The sequence below is a fragment of the Mytilus californianus genome, unplaced genomic scaffold (assembly GCF_021869535.1).
Source record: "Mytilus californianus isolate M0D057914Y unplaced genomic scaffold, xbMytCali1.0.p SCAF_7, whole genome shotgun sequence".
In the NCBI taxonomy this organism is placed as follows: Eukaryota; Metazoa; Mollusca; class Bivalvia; order Mytilida; family Mytilidae; genus Mytilus; species Mytilus californianus.
Window position 1 is genome coordinate 108,555,658 of NW_026262723.1, and position 26,235 is coordinate 108,581,892.

General features: G+C 30.8%; 1 protein-coding gene across 2 annotated transcripts; it reads right to left on the reverse strand.

Moving 5' to 3' along the window:
• On the reverse strand, positions 1 to 25,762 carry LOC127708879 (uncharacterized). 2 transcript variants are annotated; one of them, XM_052214042.1, is made up of 7 exons: positions 25,589 to 25,762; positions 22,565 to 22,849; positions 21,337 to 21,501; positions 16,179 to 16,397; positions 8,848 to 8,925; positions 6,373 to 6,451; positions 1 to 5,707 (listed from the first exon to the last, which is right to left on the reverse strand). In XM_052214042.1, the coding sequence occupies exons 1-7, from the start codon at positions 25,638 to 25,640 to the stop codon at positions 5,077 to 5,079; spliced, it is 1,509 nt and encodes a 502-aa protein (XP_052070002.1). In that variant the 5' UTR covers positions 25,641 to 25,762; the 3' UTR covers positions 1 to 5,076. The 2 variants fall into 2 exon arrangements, with proteins under 2 accessions (XP_052070002.1, XP_052070003.1); XM_052214043.1 differs by lacking the exon at positions 16,179 to 16,397 and having other exon boundaries at positions 25,589 to 25,761.
• Between the last annotated feature and the right edge of the window lie 473 nt (positions 25,763 to 26,235).

Sequence of the window (26,235 nt, forward strand, 5' to 3'; positions counted from 1 at the left end):
AAAATGCATAATATATTTATTGTAAAATTAATAAAACCACAAGAGATTGTAAAAGAATTATACAACTGATTAAATTTTAAAATATAATTAAAACTCTTTTTAATAATCAATACATATAGTAACTCAATGAATAGAATCTTGACTTATTAAAAGTCAAATCAATGATTTAAATAAATGGGATCACTACATACCCCCAGGGATCACCCCCAATCCTTGCAGGGTACAGGTGTTATTGTTTGACTAGACTTGCTATCACGAGGTCTACAATAGTAATGCCTCCTGTTACACTCAAAGGCCACATTAAAGTACTATTTCAGGCCACAATATAATCCTATCTACTAGGCTACTTATGTGAGGAACCCTTCACAAATTCGCATATTGGATCTTTAAAAGTATAACTTTATGTATGAAAAAGTACAATACATTATATGTGCTTCAATAATTAAATGTGACTAGTTTTACCTTTTATTTTATAAGAATCAAATCAAATTAACACATCAAAAGTAAGTTGTAATCTTGATATTGGGATTCCATTTAAGAAGCTTAGTTTAATCGATTTACTTAAAACAATTAACATTTTACATTCCTTTTTCAAGGACATGATACCTAAGATTTCAGATGAAACTGATACTAGGGGACATCTTGATCTTGCATTGTAAGAGTTTTAACTTATCACTAAAGACCAATATTTGTTACTAATATTTGATGATATTATAACAAATATAAATACTGTATTTTCCTAATATATCAATTACAGGATTTTCCCATACATTCTTGTGGTAAATTAAACTATGGTATTGAAAAACAAGGTTTTATTAAAAGGTATTATTTGAAAGGATTTTGGCACATAATTTTTGTTTGTTTAATAAAAGTAGATTTTAGAGAAACGTTCTCAGTGGTGGTTATTCATTTGAAATATACAGATAAGTTTATATATACAGGTGGATTTTTCGTGTATACAACCCAACATAGACTCTATTTTAAAGTGTTTTCTAAAAAAAAAAATTCGTAAGGGTTCCACGGAACCCAGTGTCTCGCCTACTTTTTCTGTTAATCACAGGCTCAACAAAAATGAGGAAGTAAATCAATAAAAAAATATTCCTTTTGATACTATCTTTTGATTGTAAGAAGCTTCTGTCCAAGTTTGGTAAAAATCCAGGATAGTTTATGAATCTAATAAATGTTTAAAAACTTTAACTGCAGACTGAACATGCTGAATGGAATGTTAACTGGAAGAAAACAAAATTTCCTTCTAGATACTAGCATTTGATCATAAACAAGCTTCTGTCCAAGTTTGATACAAATCCAAAATAGTAGAAGAAAGTTATTAAAATTTTAAAAAATTAAACCACAGAGTTAATGTGTTGTTTCCTGGCAGAAAATCTAAGTCCATTTAAAAGTAAAATACGGAAAAAATGGATTTATTTTTTTACAAAATTTCCTTCTAGATACTAGCTTTTGATCATAAACAAGCTTCTGTCCAAGTTTGGTACAAATCCAAAATAGTATAAGAAAGTTATTAAAATTTTTAAAACTTTAACCACAGAGTGAATGTGTTGTTTCCTGGCAGAAAATCTAAGTCCATTTAAAAGTATAATAAAGCAAAAATAGATTTATTTTTTTACAAAATTTACTTCTGGATACTATCTTATGATCATAAACAAGCTTCTCTCCAAGTCTGGTACAAACTTAGGACAGTTTAAGAAAGTTATTAAAATTTTAAAAACTTTAACCACAGAGTGAATGTAATATTTCCCGGCAGAAAAACTAAGTCCATTTATAAGTAAAATACGGAAAAAATGGAATTTTATTTTTACAAAATTTACTTCTGGATACTATCTCATGATCATAAACAAGCTTCTGTCCAAGTTTGGTAGAAATCCAGGATAGTTTAAGAAAGTTATTAAAATTTCAAAAACTTTAACCACAGAGTGAATATTTGTGGACGCCGCCGCCGCCGCCACCGCCGACGACGCCGACGGAATGTAGGATCGCTATGTCTCGCTTTTTCGACTAAAGTCGAAGGCTCGACAAAAAATCATTTTAATAGAAATACATTAATCACATGAACAAGGGTAATCTGTGCCTGCATTTCCAGGGAAATCTAATTCTGAACACAAATGTCAATGCATAAAATTAAACAATTCAATTGCTTGAAAACTTATCTCTGACATCAAAATTCAGTACTAACTACAATCAACTTACTTTAAAGTACTATTACTGTAATATTTAAGGCTTACCTTAATGCTACATTTTATGTAGTACATCCCATTCTAATTTTGTTTTAACAATATCTTCACATGCACACACACATATAAATTGATTGTTTTTAAAACAATAATCAAATGAATAAATGATCTGATTAATACACAATGACATGGGAACATCTAAAATGATATATACAAGAATGACATTGTTGTGTGTATATATCAGAAATAGTTGCGAAAAAAGAAATAGATAATATTGGAATTATCTGCCCTTTGATATCATTTTTTTCTTGTACATTTTATGATAAAAACTTCTAACTCAATACTTTTTTTAACTTGTTTTTTCAGCAGTGTTTAATTAAAAGGGGTTAAAAAGCTTATTTTTTTAAGCAGTGTTTAATTAAGAGGGGTAAACAAGCTAATTTTATTTATGATACTGGACAATTGCTTCAAAAATAAAGTTTAGTTTAATCAACATTAAAAATCTTCTATACAACTATATAAAATATTGCACAAAGTTAAAAAAAAAAATCAATAAATACAACTAGAAACAAACTAACACTGATGGAAGGCTTTATACATGTGTCATAGTCCTTACTTGGTGTACACACTTACTCCAATCTGTAAATAGGACAACTGTATTACCATATTACAAAAATCAAAACACCTAAATCTATACAAACATCATCTTCATACTTTTTTATAATTAATATTGCTAAAATATTCTACTTCAAAACAAAACAAATTTTGGAGATCAGTTTGACAAAAACTTCATTCAGAGAGCAGCAAAAATAGTATAATTAAATTTATCAAGGTGCTTTTGACAGAATAATATGTGTCATAGTTTTATTAGTCAATAAATGTTTATTAAAGATAGAAGATTTGTTGCTATATTATTATTGCTATTGGGTCACTTTAAATTTTCTTTATATCTTAAAACAGAGTTGGATTAAAATAAATTTGCTGATTTAGTGAATAAAAAACATTTTAATTCACAAACTTCATGGCAAATGAGATTACTATTTAGGTTCAACAACTGTAAATTCAGAAATTATTGCAATGTTTTTATTAATGTGAATAATGCAACTTGGCATTCTGATATCTGATACATACATGACATATATCTATTTGCATGCAGATTTTTCAGAAATCACAATAACTAATCTAGCATTTTTGTCCATTCTTCAAAAATCGCAATGATAAATGCATGTAATAAATTCTGAAGTTACAGTAATAATATTTACTTTGAAAGTGCTACATAACTATCTAATACTAACACATATTTTTTTTATAAAGAAAAGACTTTGTGGAAACATGTCAGATAAGACAAAATTTACATTACATATTATACACATTTTAGCACTATACACAATGTATACAGGAATGTGTATTTACTTTTCTACAATGAATTTATAGTCTATATACATATATACATACACAATGTAAAACAATTTTTATAGATCATAATCTGACCAAAGACAGGGACCATCAATATTAAAGAAAATAAAACTGATTTGTTAACTTGAGGTAATTTGCATGTGACCCCTGATGGGGTTTAACCAGATTTTATGTGATATATCAGTGAAGTGAAACATGCATTCAAATTTAGTTTAACCGCACTGATTTAAACAGAAAATAATAATTACTTTCTACCGATAATTTCTTTGATTTTTTTATAAACAACATACACAATTAAAAAAATGCTTATATCAATGCCACTTTAAAAGTTATTTTACCAACAATTTCTTTGATATTTTATTAACTAACATACACAATTAAAAAACAATGCATTTATGAATGCCACTTTAAAAGTTATTAACTGTAAATGCAAAACAACATGAGGTCAACTGACAAATAACAATACAACAGTATAAACCACAACATGAAGTGTAAAATAAAATAGGTTGACAACCTACATATAACAACATGCAGTGTCGTAATCTGATCAAAATATAGATCATGTGACATCTGACAAAGCTCCATTGTACTTTCTGTTCGGAAGTATTGTTCATGTTCATAGGAATCTACTGTAATATTACATACCTTTAAAATTCTTTCAAATCCTTGTTAGAAAAAGATGCACACAAAAGATCTTCATTCCAATCAGATAAAATGCGTAGGAATATTTGTTACTTTGGATATTTAGTAAGTAATGGGGAAATATGTCTAACAATCAGGGTCACAAAATATGTCTAACAATCAGGGTCACACAGATCTGATTTCCAGTTAGTGCATGAATTATACAGTAATGTTTCTTGTATAATCAATCTTGTTTAAATAATTTGTGTTTCACTTGACAACCTGTAATATCAAAGACAAGGAATGAAACAAAAGTCCAAGAAAAGCCTTCCAGATACATTTTTACATTCTATACCTGTATTTTTAAATTTGGCATACATAAATTTTAAATCAAATGGTTTGTAATACAAAGCTATGCTTAACATTCTTGTGTATTCTAAATACAAAATGTACACTGAAAAAAACTCAATGATTGATAGAAAGTGATTTCAAGCACATCACAGATATCCCTTTTTTGGCCTATATATTTAGCGCCTTTCTGAAGGAATTACACAGAAAAAGTCTTGCTTGTGTGCACTAAATGTAATATTCATAAACTACATTTTGACTGAAATGAAAATCCTAATTTTCTTTCAATATCTTATTCTGAACTTGAAGCGCATTGCTATGATGTCATTTTTCTCCAATATCTAAACATAAATAACATCAGCTTTTATGATATATATGAATATGCATATTTCTTTGGGTGGGAATTCTGTTATCTATTACATCTGTGTAGTTTTTGGCAAGTTTCACCCCTTAATACTTTAAGAAATTGACCATATTTATGTCTCTGCTATAAAAGTCTTCCTTAATGAATTGTATCGTATAATGGGTCAACATTTTTAGTTGTACTCTCCTCGTAATCAAGCACTTTTAATTGCCCATTATCTAATGGTGTGCTCTCTTCATAATCAAGGATCTCCAACTCATCTTCGGTGGGAGTCTGTAATCTTTCTCTATGGAAGTTCTCATTGCTGTATAATGGCTGACTTTGTTGTAAATTATTCTGTTTTTCCACACGTCTTGTATTTGCCTCCAAGTTTGTAAGTTTTGGCCTGTTTGCCGCCATATCAATATATTCATTATCATTATTTAGTTTAGACCCATCTGATTCTTCAGGAAGATTAACTCTTTCTTTTTTAATGTCACTTTCCTCACATTCGTCAGTGTACCCTTGTGTGGCCTCAGCACATGCTCCTTTAGGTTTAAGTTTATCATAATTATTGACGCCATGGTCAACTTCTTTCGTCATCTGTTCATACAATCTATTCCTTTCATTAGTGTCCATATATATGTGACTTTCTGGTCTTGTTCCATTTGGTACGTGGCCATTTGCTTCATTCTGTGACACTGGTGAGTAACCCTGTGTGTACCCCTGCATGTAGTCTGTATTCTCAAATTGTACGACCAAGTTATCTGATTCACGCTTCCTTTTCCTCCTGAAAAATAACAAAATGTAAATGACTATGTCTGTTAAGCGGAAGATCTTATTCCTTCATTAGAATTTTCTAATTGAATAAAACCACTGTTTCTCAGAATATTTTGAAAGCTATTATCACAACTATGGAGATATACTAAAAGGTTTTTTGGTTTGAAGTTGGTCTCGAATTCATAACTTGATGAGTCTGTTTTTGTTTGACCTCAGAGCTTCAGAGTACATCCATTCATTTAAATAAGCAGAAATGTTTATAGTTTCTAGGTGCCATTATTTTTGTAGATATATAAATAATACTTCATGTTTTATTTTGTAAACATTGCTTTTGCTACTCATGACAGATTCCCAGCCTGTCAGCAAAAATTTCCTGATTGTGCCTACACCCGTATATACATCAGTGAGCTTTCTTTTGAACTTATTTGGATTGTAATTTCTTTGGAGCATTAAACCTTTAAACAATCAAAACTTCATAAATCATTGATCTAATATCATTTTGCTACTTGCATATGACAGCAGAAAATATCTTAATGTCTAAATATGTGATTTTGCATGATATACATGTGAAATTGATTGCTCTTCTACATATATTTTTTAAAACACTTGCACATTAGTGATCTTTATGCCTGGCACATTAATACCTACATATGTAGCACCAGTCTATGTATTTACCTTCTTCTAAACAGGATAAATCCCATACACACTATAACTAGAACTATAAATCCACCCAGTACTAGGCCTATTATAACACCTGAAATCACAAAACAAAATATTATCAACTTCCTTCCTTCATCATTTTTTTTTTATTATCGACCGTGCGAGGGATGTATATCCAGTCAAGGTCGTTAAAAACTTCCATTTGTGTATCATTTTTTTTTGTATTTATAAGTGATTATTTTCATGAGCTTTTGTATAGACTGTGAATTTAAATTTCAAAACAAAACCAATATTTTTTATTGATTCACTGTATAACCTTCATTCAATAGATAATTTGTCAATACCAGATGGATTATCTGCTGCAACATTTACATGTAGGGGGTCTAATGGGGGGTCTGATCCCGGATCCCACTTATAGTTTTATCATTGTAATAATAGCGCTTGTAATTTCAGGTGTCCCGCACGACTTTGTTTCCCATTTTCAAGCAAAATAATTTGACTTTCATGTGTCACGCTTACAAAAAATCAGCCAATCCCTGATCACGCCTACACTCAAATGAGACCTGCCATGTATTTTAAATTACTGTTGTGTATGGTAAATTGCTACAAGATCCCTACTGAGTAATTTTATTGGTGTGAATCCCTTTGGTCCCAGGTAGCTGTGATATCTGGTTTATGAGGATACATTATATTGGTGTGAGTCCCTTTGGTCCCAGGTAGCTGTGATATATGGTTTATGAGGATACATTTTATAAGTGTGAGTCCCTTTGGTCCCAGGTAGCTGTGGTATCTGGTTTATGAGGATACATTTTGTTAGTGAGTCCCTTTGGTACCAGGTAGCTGTGATATCTGGTTTATGAGGATACATTTTATAGGTGTGAGTCCCTTTGGTCCCAGGTAGCTGTGATATCTGGTTTATGAGGATACATTTTATTGGTGTGAGTCCCTTTGGTCCCAGGTAGCTGTGATATCTGGTTTATGAGGATACATTTTATTGGTGTTAGTCCCTTTGGTCCCAGGTAGCTGTGATATCTGGTTTATGAGGATACATTATATTGGTGTGAGTCCCTTTGGTCCCAGGTAGCTGTGATATCTGGTTTATGAGGATACATTTTATTGGTGTGAGTCCCTTTGGTCCCAGGTAGCTGTTATATCTGGTTTATGAGGATACATTTTATTGGTGTGAGTCCCTTTGGTCCCAGGTAGCTGTGATATCTGGTTTATGAGGATACATTTTATTGGTGTGAGTCCCTTTGGTCCCAGGTAGCTGTGATATCTGGTTTATGAGGATACATTTTATTGGTGTGAGTCCCTTTGGTCCCAGGTAGCTGTGATGTCTGGTTTATGAGGATACAACATGGTTCATTGTAAAAGAGACAAATGATAAAATACCGTAATCAAATTCATCAAAATTTTTATATTTTTTGTTTAATTTATTTTCAATGGATTTCATGGTTTTAGCAGTTGCTCTTTTTAGCTGGGGAAACCATTTTAAAACAATAATCCTTCTAATATCTGGAGTCAATGGGTTTCTGTCTTATTGAGATATACCCCACATCTCTTTTCATTCATTCATATTGTTACTATTTAAGTAAAACAAATTCAGAAGCACTCATGCATAACTTATAAACTAATTTCAATAATGTTTCCTTATACAGATCATCATTTACATTTTTTATTTCAATTTTAAGCCCTACCCTAAAGTTCAAAAATAAAGAATACTCAAAAATTACTAATATTTCAGGAAGATATGAATTTACCACAATGTCAATGGGAACAAGAATTTAAACTTCATGAACTTAAGGTTTCTGAGGAAGGACAAAGTGCACATATATTATATAACCCAGTGAAGTAAAAAGACTATTTCATTGAAATCTGCAATCAAATTATTACAGACAGCAAGCAAATGAAACTATTAAAGTACTGTTTTATCTTTGAGGAAGGACAGCTGCCCATTACAACTGATTACAACTTTATAACTTCTGACAAATATAATTTCCCCAAAATGTGCCCACTTTGTTACATAACTGCAATTGACAATTCATATATGCTTTTGAGTGCAAACTTATTGATGAAATAATGAACTGAAATGTATATTAACATGTGTTTAATATACAAATTTCCCTTATTAATTATGATATAATTACAAGTATAATATTTATCCACAATGTCAACATTGTGATACATTTGTATAATGTTGTCCAGATGTAAATTAAAAGATATGCTTTAGCAACAGCAACCCAATGACACAAACAAATCAAAACAAATGTAGTTTTCCTGTTGATAAAGATTGGATGTGGGGCCAGATGTGGGGCCAGATGTGGGGTGGATAACTAATAAATACCACATCAAATAAAATGCTACAGAAATAAATCCAGGAAATTAGTTAAAATGCTCCATAATCAGTGTCTACAGGCAGCTAATATTCTCATCAATTTGGACTATTTAACTCCAAAAACTGATTAAATGAAAATAATGATATATAAATACCTTTGCTGCCATCACTGAGACCTTCACCTTGGCGAGACCTCTCTATATTTTTGGCAACCTGGATTCCTATTGATGAATCTGTAAATATAATAAATCTATGTTCAATCAAAGGTATAACAGGGTCTGAAGAAGTGGTATAACTTATACATAACTACAGTAACAGATCTATCAGACATATCAGACATATCACACATCCATACTGTATTTGTGATGGGTGATGGAGCATTTCCCAAGTCCACAACTTGATTGAAAATAATAAGATATTCCTTTAAATAGTGAAACCACATAAAGATAACAACACTTCAGCTCCTATCTTTCAAAATATTATTGCCTTCTAGATTTTTTTCACCAGGTTTTATTGTGTTTAATGGTTGCTGTCTCATTGAAATATACCTCACATACCCCTTTTATTCACAGTTCACCCTGTGCGCAAAAAATACATACTATCATTTGATTCTCAGACTGAGAGTTTAATCATAAATCAACCCTCCCCCTTTTTACTCTTACACTCAATTTATAATATATTTCTATTCATCTCTTAGTCTTCTGGAGTTAATTAAATAATATTGTTTTACTTAGGCATTTATAGCACAAAAACTCTAAGAATTATGCCTACACTATAGCTACAGCAAGCAAAATTGGATAAATATTGCAATTAAAAAATATATTTGGAGACGCATTCCTGCTCTTTATATTTTCCCCTGTAATCTTTTCATAAAGTTTCATATTATCATATTTTTGTTGTCAAATCACATATGATTAGCGAGCCTCCTCATGGGGTTTTGATTATGTGATTACTTGGCTGTTTTTATAATGATTATTTGATTACCAGACCAAATATTTCATGATTATTTGATTATTTGATAATCTAGGACTGTATTTTTGATTATTTGATTATCGTGTTTAGAAAAATAATTAATGATTATGTGATTATATTGGCAAAAAATTTGTGATTATGTGATTACTTGGACACCCCCATGTGGGGCCTCATTAGCCATTTAAAGTTTTATAAAAATCTATAAACATTTCTTTAAATCTAAACAAAATGGTCATATTTCTTTAATTCAGTCCATTCCTTTAGACATAATAACATTTGCATAATGACATAATCTCTCATTTCCTATTTGTGATAAATTTTGACCTTTTTAAAAATTTCACATTTTTGTGTGAAAGTTTATTGACGCCCTATTTCTGTTTATAAAACAACATGAAGTAAGTTACACTGTATTGATTGATGCACTACAGTAATTTTCCATTTTCATTCTTTCATAAAAGATAACAGCACATATTTTCCTTAGTAGGTTTGAAAAATCAATAGAGAAAATGGCAGTCTTTAAAACACGATTCCAGATCAATATACATCCATCACCAAGTGCATCGTATACTTAATTTAGAGAATTTTTTTGAAGAATATAATATCCTATCCCACACTATTTGTCACATAGTTTATTGATTTTGCAGATTTTTTAGCACTTTATGTCACCAAGTGCACAATTCCCATTCCTTAATGCAGAAAATTCAACAATGGAAAAGTATAATTAAATTAGCTAGACTGATTGATGTAAACAAATTATTTAGCAATATAAAATTTTACTGCAGTGGATGAAAGGAAATTAGACATTTTGACAAATCTATACAGAGATACATTTGAAGCATTATTATAATAATAATAACTCTCATTATATTAAAATCTTATATGTAAGATTTGTTTTTATTAAAATCTCTGTTCTTTATTTCCAGTTGTTTCATAATTTCTTTCAGTATTTTGAGAGCTTATTTACTTATGGTTATCTCCTGGCTAAAGTATTTTTTTGTCCATTATAATACAGAAAGTAATGTACACACCCACACAGATCTATTTTCCCATGTGAAGAGGTGTCTTAAAATCCTTGCTCTTTGTATACCTGTATTACTTTATTCACCAAGTAACTAATACAATTAATAAGGAAGAACAATTTTCCATGCTACTTTTGGCTTTTAATCTTTATTCAACCTTATCACAACTTCTGATTTTTTAACCCTAACTATCTACAGTAAATTCAGAAAGTTTAGTAATGTTTTTATTTTTTGCTAAAATTGTGGCCGGGTTAGTATCGCAACAATTGTTAAACAATTGTTATAATAAATACACACAAAAATTTGTGAATTATCAAAATAAAAAAGATCCTAAGTTACACTAAATCTGTTGGATATGTACTGATTGGTACTTTAGTCTGGATGAACATGACATATTTATATGTTGTTATTGGCTTTGAACTAGCTTTCAGTAACTGTGAGTAATTGGTGTCTTTATGTTAGTTGGGTTTTTTTTGTGCTTTGTCCTGATCTGAAAAATTAAGTTAAGCCATTTTCAACGGATTTTTACAGTTTGCTCTTATGTTGTGCTGTTACACCACTGTCCCAGGTTAAGAGAGGGTTGGGAGCACACTAACAGGTTAAAACCCACCACATTATAAATGACATTGTGCCTGTCCCAAGTCAGGGGCTCTTTTCACAAAAAATCTTACGACTAAAATCGATCGTAAGTTATACTGAAATGTTCATGACTTACAAGTGTTTTACTCGTAAGTTTTTTTGTGAAAAGAGTCGCTGGGGCCTGTTACATGTATTTAGTGGTGTGTCATTAGTTGACGACAGTCTTATTTGTTTGTTGTTTATTGTTTGTCATCAGGTTGTTGGTTTTTTCATGGGAATTGTTTCACATTTTGTCATGTCTGTGCCTTTTATAGCTGACTATACAGTATGAGTTTTGCTCATTGTTGAAAGCTGACCTATAGTTGCTTAAATCCGCTTCATTTGTGTTGGGTAGTTTTCTCATTGGCAATCATACCACATCTCCTTATCTTATGCAAATGAAAATACGTTTGTAAGATGAGAACACCAGGTTTAATAAAACATAAACATCTAAAACTGCTTTAATTTTTGCCACTTAAAAATTACATGGTGTGATTTAAGAAGGCATTGGATGTTTGTAGTAGATGTAAATATACAATACAACTGAGTGAAAATTGTTCTTAGAATTTTTTAACTTTCTTGTATTGGACAGGAAATATGTTGTTTGGAAAAACAGCTGGAAACAAATATTTGTCCGAGAGATAGGGAACTGGAAATTACTACTTTACTTTCCTGATAACCTTTTAAAATAATCTTTATCACAATAGGTGTCATGATAATTCATTCAGTTATCATTGAAATAAGCACTTCACATTAAACCCAGATCTCTAAGTTTCATACTCCTAAAAAAATATTTATAAATTAGTACAGATGTTTAAATCTTGTACCCATGTGAAATTGTAAACTGTTTATACCATCATCATGAAATAGACTATAGAAATATTTTACTAATTACAATGTTAAATGATAGAGTCAGACCTTAGTCAGGACTTGTATTGGATCCAAATTAATAATCACAAATATTTCATGTCTATGAATGATTTTTTATCGTTTATCAATAAAGTGATTCAGATATCTGAGAAGGCAGTAGATAAATAAGTCATTATAGACATTTTACTTACCATTTTTCTTTCTTTTTTGATACATCTTATATATTTTATCTATTAAAATGGATCTTTCTGAAAATTTTCATTTTCATCAAGATATTTAAGTCTGATTTGGAAAGGTTTCAAAGTAAGGCCAGGGGAAGTTAAATGATTTTATTTATTATTTTTTTTCAATTCAGACAACAGTATTTTTTTGTTCATTTTTATTTAGTAACTATTATAAGTGCTCATCTAACCAAGTGAAGTCTGTATCAAATTAAAGGAAGTAGTATTAACAATATTTCCTGTACTTAGAAGAATTAGTAAAATTTCTGTAAATAAAGCAGGCGTAAATACAAAATCTTTTTTTGTTTGTTGTTAAAATACTATGAATACTTTTCATTTTTATAAGAAACTTTCAAAAATTCAGTTCCAAATATTGGGGGATTTTTATCTTTTGCGGTCAGTGTCCGAGTTCAAAGAATTAACTTAAATATCAAGTACATATATGATCTTCTACTAAAATACTTATATTAAATCAGGATATTATATAAACACTTTCCTACATAAAACAAAAGACAACTACTAGTTTAAGTACATTCAGGAAGTACTAGCACCATAACAATCTTAAACATGCTGAGAAAACACCCACATATAATTAACATGGTCGACATAACAAACGTGCAGCATCTGTCAACATTGGTTCAAGAAAAATTTTTGATATATTTTCCTTCCCTTATTTTATCACCAGTACTGGTAGCAGATAAGTTTTGTTCATACTTTATTTTTTTAAACTTTTATTAGCAATTAAATGTTTTTAAACATTATTTTTTTTGCAGATAAATTATCCATGACATGAATATATGAATGATACATGCTACAAAATAAACTTTTTTCACAACACACACACAGTTTTGGCATGTTTGAAGTCAGCTGGAACTGATTTTGTTGTACTCAAGTTTCAGAGAAAACATTTATTTAAGAGAAGTTCGAGTGTTGGCATGTGATCTGTCTTTCTGTTATCTTTCAAACTGACCACAACAATGTTATGATTGGGAGACCCCTGTTCTGATGGAGACACCAAGGCCATTTAATCATTGTTGTATAACAGTCTCTTCCTTTGTGTGGGAGGATAGAGTCATTCTGAACAGGATGAACAGAAATACTGTACTTACATCGGAAATTGGAACAAAATGTATTTTTGATTCTCTGTCCACATGTTTGACTGAAATGGTCCATTTAACCTTTAACCTACCGTTTATATTTGTTAAGTATTTGTACTAAGTCAGGACTGTACGTTAGTCAATTACATGAAGGTCACAGTTATTCCAATCATAACTGATCAAAGTCATAATTGTCAATTAATTGTTCCAATCATGTTTTGTTTTAAAAAGATTTTCCTGAAAAAAGCCAGTTTATATGTACAAAAACATTTCAAATTTACCATGAAGAACTTCATACATGATTGTAAATTTATTATAAGAATATATTTTCATGAAATTTTAAAACAAACAATCAAACCTTAAAAAAAAAAAAATTTGCAATGCCATTAATTGAAGTAAAAACCAAAAGGGAAACCAAATACCATAAATAAGTCAAAGAAAAACAAGGGGCCCCATGACAAAAAGAATTAAGTGCTGCACCATGAGCGCATGATTTGCCCATCGCTCTTTTAGCTTGTCTTAATGCTTTTAATAAATGAATTTATATGATCAACTAGAAATACTGTGAGCATTGCTCAAATAGACCCCCATAACTCAGCAATGTTGTATCAGAAATTTATAAAAAAAACAAAAGGGAGCTTATTTCAATAAATATAAACAATTCACCAAAGTTTCATGAAAATTGCTAAAAGCATTTTTGAGTTATAGTCTGAGAACTGGAAAATTTCCCATTTTCTTATCAATAAAATCCTATCACTCAGAATCCTAAAATAAAAAATTTATAAAAATCGAAATGGAGCTTACGGAAGTTACGTCAATAGATATAAACAATTTAGCAAAGTTTCATGAAAATTGGTGAAAGCATTTTTGTGTTGTTGTCCAAAATGTTGACGATGGAAGGGACAGACGGACAACGGTATACAGTAATACCTCCTGTCTTAAGACGGGGATATAAAAATGATGAAAAGATAGACAAGTCCACAAAACCACAAGGTTGAGCAACAGACTCCACTAAAATGACTTGTTGAACTCAGATGCTCATGCAGGGTAATGCTTACAGAAGAAATCAACTTCATTTCTTTACATGTACTTAGTATTCATCAGATAGGATCATTAACTGTTATATTGACAGGTTAAATACAGTAATATTTGAGTCATTTTGTTTCGTTCTCAGAAACAGAGTATTTGTTAACTTTCTTCTATCATTTTGTTATGCATCCTGTGGAAATGCATAATTTTTTATCTAACATTTAATATTAGATTAAATAAACTTTGGCGAAGCACAATATAGCATAATGCATGGTTTCCTTGATGATTAAATATATCAATTAATAAAGAAACAGTCATGCAAAACAAGTCATACAATTAAAATTCCTGTTACTAAACATGCAAACTATTATTAGTATAATAACAACAAAATACTGTTCATAATTAGTTGAGTTGTAGGAAATACTTGATCTTATAAACAATGAAATATACTTAAGTGATAATTCTTGAGACTTTGCTGTGGTAATACTTCCTTATTTAGAATATGTATTAATGTAAATAAACTTGACTACTATCACAAGTATGATCATTGTTAAGTAACATATAAAATATTAAAATACAATGACCAAAATGTTTTTACTATGTCAAATAGCTTTTAAACTCCATTTAAAGAACACTTTTTGTCTCTATCCAGACATGGATTCAGATCATGAGATGTGGGCGTAAAACCGCCACCGCCACCCCCTCCTCCCCAGAACAGAAACAGAAAAAAATGTAATTTATAGGTGAAATTACATTCTCCTTTTTGTAAACTCCTAATTATCAAGAGCCCCTCCAACTTCCAATCCTGGATCCGTGCCTGCTATTTTTATTTCATAAAGAGGTTTAAAAAAAAATAACAACTTATCAATTATTTCTATAGAAGTTCCTATCTATCAAATGTTTAAAACTTATGATAATTTGGTATTCAGATTGCAGTGACCTTCAATGGGCTCTATGATTCATGCTTTAAGAGCATCCTTCTGTGTACAAGTAATATCTTGTCTCTCAAACTTACAATTCTGGGGAAAATTAAGGAGAGATGAATAACCATTGACTTGTTATCTATCAATCAAATCTAAACTAGCCATTGGTGTATCAAACTCATGGGAAAATCACAGCAAAGGCCTTGATTCCACAAGACTGCTCTCAGGATTGTTGTATGAGTAAGGTTTGAAAACAGCAGTCAGTATTGAAAGATACTCAGCCTGTGAGAGGTCAAGAAAATAAATCCATTTAAAATATTTCAGTTGCAGTGAATTTACTAAGGATAGTCATGACCTGTTCAAATATTCATGATAATGGAGAAATACTGAATTTGATATTTATATATGTATAATGAAAGAAAAGTTGTGTATATTTTTTTCTGAAATTGAAAAGACTCATTGATTTTCAAAAAAATACCAATATTATCAAGGGTCCACAACCTGCCAGAAGTTTCCCATTTAGCATTTCAGAATAGAACAAAAATTAATTCCAGAGGTAAACAAACTAAATCGGTTGTGAGAATGCAAAACAAAACATTCGGTGAACACAAATAATATTATATAATATATATAAATGAAGTAAAATTTCAAGCAAAATGAAGGTTAGGAATGTTGCAATGTACTTATACACTTCTAGCTATAGAGGAACGATAAGCATGGATGACTGATGAACAAACCTGCAGGATATCCTTTAATAATAACATCATTAACCGTATTGGCAGTGGAGGTCTCCGTAGGTTTGTTATATACAGGATTAAATAAGTTCATGACACTGTCGCTTGTCACCGTACTAGAACTTGCAATACTGGTTGATGTTTTGGTGGTGGTGGTGATGGTGGTGGTGGTTGGTTTAGCTGTGGTTGTAGTTGTTGTAGTTGTTGTTGTAGGTAACATACCTTTATACAGGAAAAAAGTTGGTAAATATAAGAGCCAAAATGCATAAAGCTAAGGAACTCCAGAAACGGCAAGCAAATAAATGAGCCAAATGAAATAATGAGGCAAAAAAAATCTGTGAGACTACATAAAGCCTGGACTAGAAGAAGCTTGGCAAAAAGAAGAAGTCCCCTGCCACCAAAAGTTTATCCCTGCATACCGCAACTGAGGTTTTCCACAAAAATATACAATTACAGATCATAAAAGCATCAAACAGAAAAAAGACAATAAAGAATAATCCCAGAGATTGTAATTAAAAGAAAGTTTGTGAATCATTTTAGTATTAAAAGCTAACTAAAAAGCATTTTAAAAAAAATTAAGGTAAAACTACATTTAGTTGTGCAACTAAGTGTTATGAAAGTAAAAGTGAAAATGCACCACAACCTACGATGATATCATATTAACCACACATTATGCTACAAAGTCCAAGCTATTCACATGATTTGTACTGCATATAACCTTTTATGTTTACACTTTACCAGTCAACTATTATTTAAAATGTTGACCTCAATGTCTGATATATTATTTACATGTAACCATAAATTTGTAATAAGTAAAATACTCAATCAAATATATAACATCCCTTCATGTCTACATATTAAATTTAGGTTCAGCATTTGCTTGATGGGAGAAAAAAGCCATTCCAATTTCTAAAAGATGGAAAATATACAAAGGAAGCCTATACATCATGTACATTGGAGATATTAGTATTGTTAAGTTTTATGTTTTGCATTACAATGGTAATCCATAGTTTTGCTACCTTGCTAGGCAATTACAAAGTTTAAGCACACCAGCAGTAAAAATTTCACTATTCTTGGGCTGATTTGAACAATTTTGTTGACACCCTTTTTACAAAGATGACACATTTAGAAACATTATAGTTATAGAGATCTGATTTTAATCAGATCTCCTGAATTGAGATGTAACATCAAGATTACAACACAGTTCTCTAAGAAACTGAATTGTAATACTTTAATTGGTAGGTTTATATGTTCTTAATGGGGAACTGCCTTCCTGATAATTAGAAAATAACTGTATTGCATACGGTCTCAAACTGACATGTAGCCCAGCTAGGTAAACAAATATTTGCAACAGTAAAACCAAGTTTTATGTAGACCAAGCTTTAAATACAATATAGTTATCTCCATTCTAATGCAAAACTAACAAATATTCAGTTTAAGATGTCTTTCTGGGGTAGAAAACACATAAATCGAAAATTCTGCAAAACTTTGTTCTCATCTTTGAAACCTTACAAGCATGACGTCACTAATATGATTCTGGCGTCAAGCGTAAACTTCAGACATTTGTTGGCTTTATGTACATTTCAGAACGAAATAAAATTTGATAAGGATAAATTCAGGTGATACATGTGTTTTTTCACATAATTATAAATTCCAGAATTCAAAATAGTAGCTCCCCTTAGTCACAGACAGGTAGACCGTGGAATCTATCCCTCAAAGTATATGATGTTGACCAATCAAAATCGTGATACAAAATGTAATAATTTAATTGCATTAGAATACATGTAGGTCCTGTACATGTACAATCTAAAGAGTCATTTAATGAATAAGGGCTGTGGATACAACATTATGTACATGTACCATATTGGAAAAAAAGAGAACATTTAAATTTACAGTAATTAAAATTCCTATATGTTCTCATGATTCTGAAGATTTGTTTATAGGTGTACTTGATGAGGGTGAAGATGTTAACATGTTGATGTCTTTGAAATAGTTATGCAATTGACAGGTGTAACTGACTTCATGAGAAATGTGCCATGTAAGATATTTATGTCTGCTTTACAGTTCAGACATTTCCACCTATATGTCTGTAGGATGAATTAGAAGAAATGTTTTTCTCACACCCTTTCTAAATCCATCATAAATACACACTTATCAGATTTTGAACAACAGCTTCCACACCCATGGTGCCCCTTATTACAAGTTTTTTTTTAATCATATTTATCCTGTTTTTATCATGACAAAAATCTATCATTTGACATATATATTCTACTGTAAACTTGGTTCTAGATATTGCTGTTAATGAATAGGGTCTGGAAGCCAAATATCATTGATGGTAACAGACAGTAGCTGAAATTGTCAGACATGGCATCCAATGAACTTACCTTACAATGATATACCTTATACCTATCTCATAGCAAATACCTGAATGTAACAAACTATGGACCAAATCTGTATGCCAGCTTAGTTTACATGAATATAACAAACCATGGACCAAATCTGTATGCCAGCTTAGTTTATAAACTAATCAGTTTTCTTGTATTGCAAAGCTTTAGTACAGCAAGCTAGTTAGTTTATGTAAGCTTGAATCATAGATACACTTATTCATTAAATGCAATTTTTATCTCAGATATAAAGGCTTAAACTCTTAAAAGCTAAAATCAAAATCTTCTTTCGTTGAAAAATACAATGCATTTTAAAAGTTCCAATAAAAGATGGAAATTGTATCTAACATAAACTCACCCCCAAATTAAATCAAATGGTCATAGACAATAATCAGAAAGGTATTATGCTGTATACCGTATATATAATAAATTTCCCTTTTTACAGAAGAAGACAATAGACTTAAATGGCTAAAATAATAAAATTGCTAGTCTTTTCATATTTTGTTCACAATTGTAAAATGCTGAGAATTACATCAATCAACAAGCATTCTGTGAGTATTGCATGGCAATACATAGTCCCCTACCAGTTAAAAAAATTCATTGGTATTGGAACAAAATTCTAACTTGATCTACAACTTGTCATGGTGTAAACTATATAACAAATATCAAGTCAATATCTTCAAGCATGACGAAAAAAAGTGTTGTAAACTGATTATTTAAGTAAATTTTCTAAGTCCAAGGACCATAACTCTCCACAAAATCATCAGACCAGAACAAATTCGAACTTGATCTGTAACTTGTCATGATAAAACAATACACCAAATATCAAATCAATATCTTCAAGCATAAAGAAAAAAAGTGTGGAAAACTGATTTGCCGGACTGACGGATGGACAGACAGACAGACAGACCGAGCGCAAACCTAAAGTCCCCTTCGACTTCGTTGGTAGGGGACTAAGAATGACAAATCAAAGATCATAATTTAATTATCAATATGCACTGAAGAATTTTTTTTTTTTCTGGTTTCGTCTTTCAAAACAACATCACTGATTGAGGTGAAGGGATGTCATACAGAATAGAAATCTCAAGAAAACATATCAATGCTTTGATTTGCACATAATTAATTTTTTCTTGAACAAGAAAAATAGTCAATTTCAGCTTTCCTGTTGTGAACTTTCCACTTCTGTGTAGCAACATTCCAGCAGCACCTGCATGTGGAGTATATATCTCCCAAGTTGAAAGATATTCCAGCTTCTGCTTCCTATCATGATTTCCTTGACAGAGGGTAGATGCCTACAACGAAGCTTTTACACCAAGGATTCCTAGTGATAAAGTTGAAGTCATCCCCTCAAAAGGTTTGCTGACACCATCACAATTTGGTTGACAGTTATGGAGTATTCCTGTCACAGATGACCACATATATATACCAATTGTCGTAGCCACAATCATGTCCTCCTTATCTTGATAATGACATCACAAAATGAGACTTATCACATATTTTGTACTTGCCATCAGCAACACATTCGGAATCACATCTCTAGCAGGATCTGCTTACACTTCGGGAGCACCTGAGATCATCTCCTGTTTTTTGGGGGGATTGGTGTTGCTAAGTCTTTAGTTTTCCATGCTGTGCTTGGTAGACTGCTGTTAGTCATTTTGGCAATTTTCAAAGCAGTCGGTTTTTCTTCTACTTATGATTTTGGATTGACCCTTAGGTATCTTCTGTCTCCCTTTGAACAAGCATAACTAACGAAATTTTCTTTATCAAAATACTTGATACATTTTTTTTCAGGTGTTGAATGTAGTGCAAATATATCTAAAGGTCATCATACAGATTCCACCAATGGTCAAGTGACATCAGTGTGTGGTCAACTTTAATACACTTATACCTTCAGCCAAAATGACTTACAAATGTATCTTTGACATTATATATAGTTGGATATTTTTTAAACAACTGCTGTAAATTGGAGGATCTTTATAGAAGTCCTTGGTTTTTCATCCTGGATTTCTACATATAAATGATATATATATGAGAAAATTTGTACACGTTCAGTTGACTGTTGTACTGATTATTTTCTCATGATCTTTGAATATAAAAGTTTCATGAGAGACTTAAGTATTATTACAAAATAGTAAGTAAAAAAGTGACTAATATTCTAAAGTAGGATGACTTCCACTTTACTGCTAGGAACACTTGATTTAATAGCTTCCAAATATAAATAATCTTAATACAAACAATCTGAGAGACTTTTTAAAAAAAAAAAAATAGTCATGTGATAGTAAGCAAAAAAGTGTGACTAAGGTAGAGACCCCATACAAGCCAAATTACATTTTTGTAACACTTACACATGTTCATTTCCTTTTTTCCATGAAATTTGACATTTTGGACAGTTCTAAAAATAATATCATATTGGTCTTTAGACCAGTGAAATATGCAACATAATGTTAGTTTTTAGAGGACAAGTGGTAAAAGAAAATAAAAATGTTACAAAAAAGAACTGATTGATTGACTGATGTGAAATGAATGCCACATTTAACTCCTAAACATACAAATGAACCAAAATTTAAAAAAAAACACACAAAAGGCTAGAGGTTCCTGACTTGGGACATGTGCAAAAATGTGATGGGATTAAACATGTTTTGTGAGATTGTCAGAGTTTTGTCAGAAAGTCTTTACAGATTTTTCAAGAACTAGCAAATAACACAATGAATATCAAGGACTATATAAGACTATACAGATTACTGGCCAAAACATTAAGAAAAATCATAGATACTTACGGAACTGACAGATGTATTTGTATGTAAACATTCCGTTATCACACATGTAATCATGCCACCGCCAGCCGTCCCCTCTCCTCATACAGGCACAGTCCTCAAAAGAAATAAATCCAAAAGTTTTACTAGGTTGTCCTGAATCCCAGTAGTTGAAGGTCTGTGGTTGACCTTTAAAGAAAAAAAATCATAATATATATATTTACAAAGTCAATTAATTCATTAATTTTTGTGGGTATCAATTTTTGTTGATTGGCGAAAAATTCTGTTTTCATGGATATTTGATTTTGAGGTTTTGTCAGTTTTAGGTACAAGCCTGTAGAAAATTTATACTTTGTTGATCATTATAAGTTGTGAGTCTTTTGTATCCACAAAATCCACAAAAATTGGTATCCCAAGAATAATAATGAATCCATAACTCATGTAATTTATGAAAGATCTCACACATTTTATACATCTCAAAGAAGGATGTACATTTGCATAAGAATGAATTATCATGTTTTGAGCATACTGATACTGTATATAACAGTTGCAAGTACATGTGTAACATTATGAAGCTTTTTGTCAAATTAGCGCAGCGAATAACAGTTCATAAAGGCCTTATATTGTGTTGAGCAGCTGATAATGTACATAAGCAATGATGAAAACCTGATAATAGAATAATTGATTGTCTTTGTGTGTGTTTTTTTATGATAGAAACAATAGTTTTCTTTTACAGCAAACCAGAAGAGGGACTTGATAAGTTGGGGATAAGCTTATCAATGTAGGGTAGAATATTATGGCTTTGATAATAAGTCCAGGTCAAGGATATTTTACATCACAAAGCCATGATTTTATGAAGAGCAGAGCAGAGTGATACAAGCACAGTGAAGACTGATAAGAGCCATTATTCAACCCTTTGAAATAACAGAAATGAGTTTATTGAAAGGACCAACAGGTTCACAAGGATCATATCTTACTTTACAAGTTATAGATATTTCACATATTTTTTCTCAGTGTTTCATAAATTATACCATAATTTTTGTTGAAACCCCAGGCCATAACCTCAAGAGACGAAGTTTGATATTATCTGATCATGATTATTAGTAATATTAAGCCTGAGAACTATTGTTAATGTAAAAATGTCTAGATATTTTGTCAATCTACATGTAATAAATGCAGCATATAAATACATACAAGACCTGATTTGGGTTTTTATTGACATACAATGATGTAAAGTTGTAAACATGTGTACCTGTAGTCCAACGCCATCCACCAGATCCTCTGTTATGTAGTCCTATCCACACACCATTATTTCTCCAACGAAGCTGATTATCCATTACTCCTTTTATAAAATTCATGGTGCCTCGATCTGGTATATGCACTAAATCCCCTCCCCATGCCTCGCATCTATGCCGAGCATCAACCCAAGTTTTTTCATGGTTCAAAAACACATAACAGATGCCATTGTAAGTGTAAACATATCCATATTTCCTTAAAGAATCCACAATGGGTTGACAACTTTCTGATGATACTCCAACTGCAATGGGAACAAAATATTTGTTTGCATATTAACATGATTAAGTGCCAGTCTTTGTGAGAATCAGGCAATTTTGAAAATAATCCAAAATATGGCCGAAAAAAAACCCACCGACCTAACCATCCTATTTTGAAGTTACCCTCATCCTGAGTTAGAAATAGTATGTCTTTCATTTCTGCGTGTCTGGTAATTCAAAAAATCTCTGGATAACTTTTGGTTAGAATGATAGCAAATTACGGAATTATCTCCCCTTAATTGTTAATTTCTAGTGCATTTCAACCAAATTATATCTTGAATTACCAGAACAGGAAAAGGAAACGAATGTTATATTCGTGCACCATTATTCATTTTGAACATTAATTAATGTCAACTTGAGTGGGTTTAAGTTTGTCATGTTTTCACCACTACCTGATTCTTAGGCAGACTGGCACTTAATAACCAAAACAATCAAAATATTTCCATCTTTATCACTTTCAAAAATATCCTTGATTGAGGAATAGTTACTGGAGGTTTGAAGATTCACTACAGAAATAAATTGCACAGTGCAGTGTTTAAAAATAAAAGTATATATAGAAAAAAATTTAAGTCAAATCTAAGGTGAATTATTTATCTCATCTTTGTGACACCCTTGCATAGCTTGAAAAATTAACATGACATAACCTACAACAATGATTTTTCATTGACTTTAGTCATATTTGTAAGATTTCTTAGAGCAAATTTATTTTTTATTATTTTTTTAATATGATAATTCAGCATATCCAGTTCAAAAAGACATTAGTGCTATTTAGGATTCTGTGAAACTCATCTAATGATGTCATAATCAATTTTGCACTGTGGCATCAGACATTTTCTCTTGTCATGTCAAAATTTTATTGGAACCTCTATTATATACTGAGTCTGTATCACTATCAATGAATGTGGACTCAATTACAAGACTGCCAACTATATATTGACAGTTTAAGTTAGTTTTTTATTTATTTAATAGTTATAGTGAATTGTAAAAAGATGCAATCGATACAGAAATATGATGTTGTCTGGTAAATTTCCCTGTCTAAGGCTTGTAACTAACGATTTACAATGCTATTGGTAAAATGTTTCATAAATAGTATCATGAGCTAAATGAAAGGCTCAATTTTATGAAAATCTAAATCTTTTAATGAAAAACAACATAAAATTTTTTGGACATTTCAATTTGGAAAACTTTCATTTAAAAAAAATCAAAATAGTTTACGTGGTAAAATTTGAGTAAGGTCCATGGTAATATGATAGCTTTACTGGGAAAGTTAGTGATCTTAGGAGCTTTTAGCAGTCAGGGATATAACTCTATAGGGTTATTACAGAAAAATAACATACTTTGTTATTGTGGACTAAAAATCAAAGAACTGTGATAACATATGTATGTTACATGTTTCAAAGGGACAATATACATCATTAGTTTAGTTAAAATGTATACAAGTTCTATTGATATTACTATTGTCTTTATGTATACTTAACTATAGAAAGATATAACAGTTCATAGTTTGCCAATTTTGCATAGTACACCTAATAAGTCACCTATATGTTATTACAGAAAAAATATGCCTGTAATAACTAAAGGGTGTTATCACAGCTTCTCTACATCACTCCAAAGCATTTGCTAAGACATACATCATGCTTAATTACAATGTCTTTTAATTTATTGTAAGAAATAATGACCAGAGCATGTAATGAGGTTCTGTGCAAGCTTCCAAGTAATTCCCAAGTGTCTCATATAATAAGTTGCATTCCCTTAATAACTAAGCCTTGTTATTACAGCTAAGTGTATCCCTTAAAAGCCTCGTCTCATTGATTTACCATGGTTAATAAAAAATGTATTAATTTAATTAAAAAAATAGTTATCAAGGCTATGTATTTAGTTTCTGCGCAAAGTCTCAAGAGTTCCCTAGAGCCCACTATAAATTAAAATATTTTTGATTTATTTTACAAATAACAAACATATGTTATTACAGATTTAGAAAATTTAAGGAATAAAGAGTAGACAACTCATGAAAGTATCTGTAATAACACACGCAAGTTATTTTCTGTAATAACCCTATAGAGTTATATCTCTGACTGTTTAGTGTGTAAATTACAACAGAAACCTCTATTAACAATGAAAATTCCATTTCAAATAAATCCTTTCATCAAATTAATACATTATGTCACTCCAATGTGTTATGATAAAGATATACAAAATAACTTAGTCAATTTTTTAACAGCCCAATATCTTTTTTTTTTTGGTAGTTCATTCTTGAATTGATGATTTAACAATATGCATAAGAAAATAAAATTACCTTTTCTTTATCTTTTTGAACTAATTTATTGAAATTTTTATAAAGATTTTCTTAATATGATGACTGTAGGCTGAGTGTAGCGGACTTATGCTTCAAACAGTACTGACATATAAAGTAAGTATTAAGAGGGTAGATTTGCCATACCATAATGTAACATGTTGTGTTGTGATTTTGTTATTGCAACCAACTTATTCAGATCCATATAGGTATTTCTTTGGTGATTTAGAAACAGTTGAAAAACGTAACTTAGACCAAAATACAAAAGGCAGGTTTATATGGGTTTATTTATAAATTGAAAACTAAACAATTATCACTTACAGACTATATGATATTACCGACGTGCGTAAATTGTTGGAGCCTAGAACTGTCAAAACGTAAATTATGGTAAACACAAGCGAGCTACGCGATATTTTCTAAAGTTACTTACCAGAGTTATATAACATCACAATAACTATAAAAATATACTGTAAAAATTCCATTGTTTCTAACTTCAATCTTCACAATGCTGCTTTTAGTGAGTAGAAATATTAATATATTAATTGTAAACAGTCATGATGATTGGATATGTTAACTGGTTAAGGGTTTTCCGATGTCAAGGTTACTTATAGTCTGTTTCATTTAAAAACATGTCTACCGTCAGATATGTGTTTCCGAAAAAACTTTTCCGAAAAACGGGGGAAAATCTAGAACACTCTGAAGTTACGGGTTTTTAATGCTCTTTATCCGCAATTGCAGATGACGTCACGAAACAAAAAAAACATCAATTTGTGAAACCTAAAGAATCAACGATTGACGATACGTAATCAAATATATACAATACCTTAAGTTATGTTTTAAATAACTTGAACAACAGAGACATATAACACAATAATTATATTTCTGACTTGACTTGTCAACGTATATTTAGACTGACCAGTTTACTTTCATGTGGTCGCTGCATGATGTTTTCAGGGAGGTCCGCCTTTGATTAGTTTAACACATTGTGGCGTCATAAATAAAATGAAAACTTTAAAAAGATTAATTTTTGCACTGAGTACAAGTCAAATTCGGGAATTCGGTAGTAAGTAACTAAGT

What these genes read in the sequence shown, in the direction of transcription:
- LOC127708879 (XM_052214042.1), bottom strand. Translation starts at nt 25,640, where the DNA reads ATGGAATTTTTACAGTATATTTTTATAGTTATTGTGATGTTATATAAC. An exon ending in TGTGATGTTATATAACTCTG is followed by an intron (nt 22,850 to 25,588) that starts GTAAGTAACTTT and finishes TTCCCATTGCAG; the next exon opens with TTGGAGTATCATCAGAAAGT. An exon ending in TTTATCCTGTTTAGAAGAAG is followed by an intron (nt 5,708 to 6,372) that starts GTAAATACATAG and finishes GTTATTTTTCAG; the next exon opens with GAGGAAAAGGAAGCGTGAAT.